Here is an 8,193-nt window from a genome sequence, read left to right as displayed (position 1 = left end):
AAAAAAAAAAAAGCCGTGGGGAGACCATAAGAAATATTTTAAGTAATAAAAGTTCAGAAATTTCTAAAATTAGTTATACATACCAAAATGTGGATCCGGGAAGCTCAAGGATAACCAAGCAAAGAAAAACAATAACAACAAAAAAATCTACATTTTGGCATATCCTCTTCAAATTCCAGAATACCAAAGACAAAGGGTAAAAAAATCTTGAGTTATGGTTTTAAAATAGCAATGATAACAACCAACCCTCTAAACTTATACCAGACTTCTTATCAGAAATCATGCAATTAAGAATGTGAAGTAAATAATTACAAAGTGGAAAGAAAAACAAACAAAAACCCCACCAATCTTAGACAATGGATCCAACAGAATTACCTCCCAGACGTGAAGAAGATGGGGCCAGGCACCGTAGCAGACACCTGGAATCCCAGCACTCCAGAGGCTAAGGACTGAAATTGAAGCCAGCCATGGCTACCTATCAGGACTGTCTCAAGAAACAAAGTAATGGGTAAAATAAAGACCTCTCATACAAACTTGTCTTTTTAAAAGCTATTTGTGGTCACCTTTACATCTGTTATTTCATGAGCTATTTTAAAAATTGTTCAGAAGAGAGGAAAATATGTCAGAATTATGTGCTACATAAGAAAAGGATTATAATAGAAAGGGATGCCTGAGGATAAAATGTCAGTCTTCTTCTTAATGTTACATAACTGTTATAGTAATAGTAATCAGATACCAGGGGTCTGGGGAGATGGCTCAGTGCTTCCAGCACCCACAGGACATTTCAGAACTGTCTGTAACTCCAGTCCCAGTGATCTGCTGCCTACTTCTGACTTCTGTGGTACATGCTTGTGGTGCACAAACAAACATACATCAGACAAAACACTCATGTGCACACATACAAATGTTTTTATTTATCTTACAAGTTAAAAATCACAAACTGGGTCATTGAAGTACATGGGCAGTATTGTAGTACTTAAGTTGGGAGGGAAATTCTAATAAACTCTGGCATTGACTTTGCCTGTTAGAGTGATTCTAGTGTACTTAGTGTAAAGGAGAATAGGTTAGTTGTACATGTATACTGCAGTTGGTATAGCAGTCACTTAAGAGTTCAAACTGTTAAAGAGAACACACAGTCATGAGCACTTAATGAAAACTGAAGGCTGATGTGGCAGTCTCCAGGAAGCCTTAGCCCAGATTCTAGTCGTTGAAAGTCTGCATCACAGGCAAGATACCTCAACTTTCTCAAACCTAAAAAGCACACATCCTTCCTCCCAAGTGGCAAGCTTTTGTCCCTTATCCTTGTTTATTTGAATAACTCCAAACCTGATGTGTTTGGTCAGAACAGAAGTACATCTCAGGGCCAAGCGATGGATGAAGCTCCTTCCCCTTCCTCTGGGTAAAATGTTATGCAAAGAGGAAAAACTGCTAAGTATGAGCAAAGGCAATCCTCAGAAACAAAAAAGCAAAATGGATTCTTGGTGCAAAACTATTAGGAGGAGCACAGGTCACCTTGAGTCAGCTCCTTGGGGCTGTTTCTAAAATGTGTTCATGGGAGGCATGTCTGCTGAAGAATGGAAAACTGAAGACAGTGCAAAGGTGGACAAGAAAGAGGAATAAAAAGCAGCATTTCCCCCTAGAGGGGGAAATACACAGTAAATTCAGTGTGATGGAGAAAGAAAGAAGGAAAGGAAAGACAAAAAGAAAGCCTGAAAGGAAAATGGTGGGCTTAATTCCCTGGTGACATTGCAGAAGCTGGGAAGATGTGTGGCAGCAATGATACAATTTAGGGAAAGCCTGCTGAAGAGAAGGAAAAGGACAAGAGTAGTAGTGCCTACAGGGATAAGGGAAACAGGTTCAGTAAAAAGGAGAGCTATGAAGCTTTAAAATAGGAGGAAGATGGTTAATAATGAAGTGAATCTAGTTCAGTGTTTTCTTGTCAATGAAGTATTTAAACAACTCCCTTCAAAGAAAAAGACTGAAATCAAAGACTGTATAAAATTTGCTTTTAAACTCTCCAGCCCTTTGCTTTGTAATAGTTAACATACTACCTCATATGCCTTTAGACACCCTTTCCTGGAGGTACTGACCTCACCTGGTATGGTATAAAGGTTGTAAAGTCAAAGACTTTTTAAAGTGGGTTCTCATTGGTATACATCACAAATTAGCTCTACACAGGATGACACAGTTTGCATCCTCAGGTGTCATCACCAGCTCCCATGATAAGATGGACAACAGTTGGCCCTCCCATTGTTAGAAACCCCAATTCTCCGTTATCCTATACTTTCACTTAGCTATAGTCCCACGGTCCTTTGAAAATGCATGGATTTTAGAATGTATTGAAAGTACATTATAATAATCAAATATGCATGAAATGTGCAACTTAGTGCAGGACGAGTTACAGAAAGGAAAAATTTAACTGACTTCACCTTACCTTTTAGTTCCTAAGGAGGGTCTGAAGAGCCAAGAGTTATTTGATGAGATTCGAATGACTTATATCAAAGAGCTAGGAAAAGCCATTGTCAAAAGGGAAGGAAACTCCAGTCAAAACTGGCAGCGGTTTTATCAACTGACAAAACTTTTGGACTCCATGCATGATGTAAGTACCAAACATAAAGCCAAAAGAACAGCAAAAAAAGAAAAGCTAGGTTGGGTGTGGTAGACATGCCTTTAATCACAGCAGACACAGGTAGAGCAAGTGGATGTCAATGAGCTGAAGCTAGGCTAGTCTACACAGGGAATGCCAGGACAGTCTGAGACACATAAACAGAGCCTGTCTCAAAACCCAGAGACAGAGAAAGAAAGAGACAGAAGAATTTTGTAGGTCCTAAGGTTAGTTTTAATTAGTATATATGATATATATTATGTACCAGTCAGTCATCCCTTCCCTCAGTTTATAATATTATAGTGATTGTTGAAGATAAATAATTGTGTACACATTTCTCTTAAGTCTTACTAGTCTAGCCATTTGCATCAAAATTCCTATGTTAGTACACAGTTGAATAGCACCTGCTTTAAAGGCAGTATTATTCCCTGTTGTGCATGAATAAGCTATCAGAGTACACTGCTTTACCTTCCTTTCTGTCAGTACTAGTCCAGGCTGGCCTCACACTCACCTTCCTGTCTTATCAGTACTAGTCCAGGCTGGCCTCACGTGCCCAGTCTTTCTTGATCCTGCAGCCTCAGTCTCCCAAATGCTGGGACCACAGGCGTGCCAGGCTTTCATTCTGACACAGTTTAAGAAATTTAAAATGCCTTTTGTTCTTAAGCGCTTATTTTATTTAAAATATTTTTCTTTTCTGAGGAATTCCAACAACAATTGGTATATTTTTGATCAAATTTTTTAAAAGGCCCATAGAGCATGAATACAGGATGTATACCAGGTCTTCTGTGTATTGTGACTTCTAGTTTAGTGTTTTTGTGGGATTCCTGAGTATGTGAACCAATAGGTCCCTGAATCTTGTTCCTTCTCTTAGGTTCTCCTGTTTGTTTGTCTTGTCCGACAATATGATTTTTTATTTTATTTTGCTATGCTTTATTTTATTATTACCTCTTAGAAGCATGATCTTTTTAATGAGAGAAGAGGAACTGGTAGGAGTAGAAGGAGGGGAAGCCATAATCAGGATAGATTACATGTGAAAAGAATTTATTTTCCATAGAAGAAAAATTATGCCAAGACTTGGTGGAGGGGTCCAAGAGATATGAGCCATTCACAGTTCTGTTTTGAAGCCTCATCATTACCATATCTTCTCTTGCAGGTGGTTGAAAATCTCCTTACCTACTGCTTCCAAACATTTTTGGATAAGTCCATGAGTATTGAATTCCCAGAGATGTTAGCTGAGATCATCACTAATCAGATACCAAAATATACAAATGGAAATATCAAAAAGCTTCTGTTTCATCAAAAATGACTGCCTTACTAAGAAAGGTTGCCTTAAAGAAAGTTGAATTTATAGCTTTTACTGTACAAACTTATCAATTTGTCTTGTAGACGTTTTGTTGTTCTTTGTTTCCGTCTTGTTCTGTTTTAAATACGCACTACATGTGGTTTATAGAGGGCCAAGAGTTAGCAACAGAAGCAGCAGAGTCATCACTTTTAAGTGATAGGAAAGCAGACAATGAAGTGTATTGGTTGATGTATCACAGAAACTAGAACAGTTACGCAGAGGCTTGTCCACTATCAGAGAAGGACCGCACCTAAACCACCAGTGCCCAAAGTCCATGTGATCAACTTTCTGCTCATACTTTCAGTTGGCTGAATAAAATTTAATAGACTTCCTGTTGGTGTATTTTTCCCATGTATAGTTAGGGTAGCATTTTGATTTATGCATGGAAACCTGAAAAACATTTACAAGTGTATATCAGAAAAGGGAAGTTGTGCCTTTTATAGCTATTACTGTCTGGTTTTAACAATTTCCTTTATATTCAGTGAACTATGCTTGCTCGTTTTTCTTAAATAATTTTTGTATTCCAGTTATTGTACAGCTGTTGTAGATGGGCAGCTGCTTCACAGCTCTCCTAGATGCTAACATTAATTTTCGTGTGAAAATGGGTCGGTGCTTCTACCCTGATGGCACTAAGCTATCACAAGACCACAGAAATTGACTCGGATCTCCAGTATTCTTGTCAAAAGCTCTTACTCTGTATATATCTGCTTCCATGGAGAATTATATAGGTTGTGCAGATTAACCGTCCTAACTGGTGTAGAGCACCTAGTCCAGTGAGCTGCTGGGTAAACTGTGGATGATGATTACAAAAGACTAAGTGTAAACAGTAACTACCAAAAGGCCCCGTTTGCAGCTAATGCACCGTCTCTTCAGTGGTGAGACAGCAACAAAGTTTCTAAATCAGCTCTTTCAGGACCTTCTGGAGTGGTTTGTATAACATTTTAAAATGTAATATTCCAGATAGCCAGCTGTAATAAAACCGAGAGATTGTTTTAATCAGACCAAGTAACTTCTCTCGTTAAACTTTACCCCCAACTAAATCTCTAATATGGCAAGAATGACTAGACACCCATTTTCACATCCCACCTGTCACCAATTGGTCTAGCTTTCCTGATGGTACAGGAAAATCAGCTACTGATTTTTGTTATTTAGAACTAAATGTCAGGCATCCATGTTTGTCCAACTACACATCCCTACATGTGCCATAGGATTTAACACAAGTCTTGTGAACTTCTTCACACTGAGAATTATCATTTTAAACAAAACAGAAGCTGTAGTAGCCCTTTCTGTGTGCACCTTACCAACTTTCTGTGACTCAAAGCTTAACACACTTACTAAGCCACAAAAAATCTGATTTCTACTTAAGGTGGCCAAATTATTTGTGTAATAGAAAACTGAAAATCTAATATTAAAAATATGAAACTTCTAATATATTTTTATATTTAGTTATAGTTTCAGATATATATCATATTGGTATTCACTAATCTGGGAAGGGAAGGGCTACTGCAGCTTTACATGCAATTTATTAAAATGATTGTAAAATAGCTGTATAGTGTAAAATAAGAATGATTTTTAGATGAGATTGTTTTATCATGACATGTTATATATTTTTTGTAGGGGTCAAAGAAATGTTGATGGGTATCCTATATGATTTATAGTGTGTAAGAGCATCCAGACAGGCCTCAATGTCTTGGAAATTAAAACAGGTTTGCTCTAAGCTAGGGAGGGAGCTGGAGACTGGCCCTGTGTGCAGTGGCGGTTCTGAGGCTTTGACCCAATCAGATCACAGGGGAACTAATTCCCCACCTCCCATTCTAACCGTCCTCATCCAAACATGACCCTGTCAGTGCAAGTTTGGTTTATTAAATTCCCCCTTGCGCTAACATACATAAACAGGACAGAAAGGTGGCGCTTATGTAGTTATAGGCACCATCCAGTAACAGGGTTCTTTTCACATGCAGTCTCCCCACAGGTTAACAGAAACAGAGGCTTTAGAAGTTTGGCAATAATGTGCATAGAGGTACCAGCAATATGTAAATACTAAAGAATCGCATAGGAAGCCAATAATACACTAATTCTCTCCATCCTACAATAGTCCATTTCCAAGTAAGATGAGGACATGTTTATGTTTTTTTTGGAATAGTTTTTGAATGTTGTTATTTTCAGTATTTTGCAGAAATTATTTAATAAAAAAGTGTAATCATTTGCTTTTTGAATTCTCTATAAAAGGGAATGTTCAGTTTGTAATGGTTTAATTTGGTCTCAAAGTACTTTAAGATAGTTGTAACCCAGCTGGATGTGAAATTTATGGTGCCTAAGAAATACCACTTGAATATTATCAATGACAGTGTTAAATTTCAAAATGAGCTTCTCAAAAATAGATTATTGTACATTTATGGAATGTTATATGGTTAAACCCAAAAAGCACATCACACATAAATCTGCTTTCAGTCCCAACCAGCTTGGCTTTCAAAAATAGAGCTCCAAAAAAGAAAAAAAGGAAAAGAAAAAGATATATACGCTTTGTTATTAACAGAAGGCAATAGACATTCATAAAACTACTATTGTAAGCTTTCCACTAAATGTATAAAGAGCTATGCTCCTTTGGTATGTGGGAAAGAAGAAAGCTGTCATAATTCTGATTGAGTATAAGGGAGAAAGATACGGTACTGTTTGAGAGCAGCTTCCTTTTCTGTGTGCGGCTTCATACCGTTCCAAACTATTTAGATCTTACAATAACTTCAGTGAGAGTTGGTGACATGCCTGTATGACTCACAACAGATCTTGAAAACTATCTTTAATTACTGGTAGGACAAAAAGGGACATTCTGGTTATTTTAGGCATTGGCTTGGGATACTGTATATGCAGAAAAAAAAGAAGACAGGAAACTTGGGGAAGGGAAAGGACCTAGGAAGCACTGCCTTCTTTAAGGAAAAACAAACCAATAAGTGAGACCACCCCAAAGGCACAAGGGCCACATAGTGTGGAGTCCTTAATGATGAGTCAGGGTAAGCTCTGGTGAGCATGGAGAAGCCAGCCCCACCAGCACTTCAGAGCAGGGCAGGACAGAGATGGGACAAGATGGGACAAGAATTCCAGCTGAACACTGGTCCCAGTATTTTGCTCCCTCTTATGTACCGTGAGGCATCACCGTGGGATGAACCATGGTAGTATGCTTTGATCTGTCAGCGTTCAAGGATCATGGTAGTCTTCAGGAGCTTTAGATTTCGGTTGGACACCCCAACGATAAGCTGTAGTTGAATGTGTTTCTTATGTGCCTGGTTTCAGTGTTAGAAGGTGAAATGGAGTGTGCAAAAGACACTGCAAACCACTTCAGATGGAAGTTCTCTCATTTTCCAGACTGTTTTCAGTCAGCCCTGTCTATCAGGATTGGTAGCCAGGTTTTCAGGAAAGAGTTGGCTTCTATCTAGAACATGCCTGAAAGGATTTTATTTTCTGATAAATGGCTGTATGAAAATACCCTCCTAAATAACCTGCTTAACTACATAGAGATTTCAGTGTGTCAATATTCTATTTTGTATATTAAACAAATGCTATATAATGGGGACAAATCTATATTATACTGTGTATGGCATTATTAAGAAGCTTTTTCATTATTTTTTATCACAGTAATTTTTAAATGTGTAAAAATTAAAAACCAGTGACTCCTGTTTAAAAATAAAAGTTGTAGTTTTTTATTCATGCTGAATAACCTGTAGTTTAAAAAACTGTCTTTTTACCTACACAGTGAAATGTCAGACTGTAAAATTTTGTGTGGAAATGTTTAACTTTTATTTTTCATTTAAATTTGCTGTTCTGGTATTACCAAACCACACATTTGTACTGAATTGGCAGTAAATGTTAGTCAGCCATTTACAGCAATGCCAAATATGGATAAACATCATAATAAAAATATCTGCTTTTTCATTATGTGACTCCCAACATGCTTTCATAGAACTGTGCAGTTACAACCATTCTTATTTTTTTTTCTCCTCTTTCCACTCGCAGCAAAGTTCCCACTTGAGGAAACATAAGATGATGAGGTGGGCATGTAAATGCCAATGTGGCCACTAGTGTGTGCAGAGAGATGACATTTATTCAAAAGGAGCTTACCCTGATGCCAACAGCTCTAAAAGTCTGCTCACCCGTCTCCAGTGGTCAACATGCTTATGATTCCCCAGGATACTAAGCACAGGAGAAACTGACACCTGTAACTGCTTCAAATGTCACAGGCTTTATCCCAAAT

The 8,193-nt window shown here is 37.8% G+C and overlaps 1 protein-coding gene across 1 annotated transcript in view; it reads left to right on the top strand.

The window, feature by feature from the left end:
- Window positions 1-7,877, top strand: part of Nr3c1 (nuclear receptor subfamily 3 group C member 1) — a 41,492-nt gene extending 33,615 nt beyond the window's left edge. The window contains exons 3-4 of the mRNA XM_028777951.1: window positions 2,442-2,599; window positions 3,759-7,877. Of these exons, the coding sequence (XP_028633784.1) occupies window positions 2,442-2,599; window positions 3,759-3,911 (311 nt within the window). The 3' untranslated portion in view covers window positions 3,912-7,877. The remainder of the gene's footprint in view (window positions 1-2,441; window positions 2,600-3,758) is intronic.
- The last annotated feature ends 316 nt before the right edge of the window (window positions 7,878-8,193 follow it).

The sequence above is a fragment of the Grammomys surdaster genome, unplaced genomic scaffold, assembly GCF_004785775.1.
Source record: "Grammomys surdaster isolate TR1022 unplaced genomic scaffold, NIH_TR_1.0 317, whole genome shotgun sequence".
In the NCBI taxonomy this organism is placed as follows: Eukaryota; Metazoa; Chordata; class Mammalia; order Rodentia; family Muridae; genus Grammomys; species Grammomys surdaster.
Note: the sequence above shows the minus strand (reverse complement) of the source record. Positions and strands in the feature narration are given on the sequence as shown.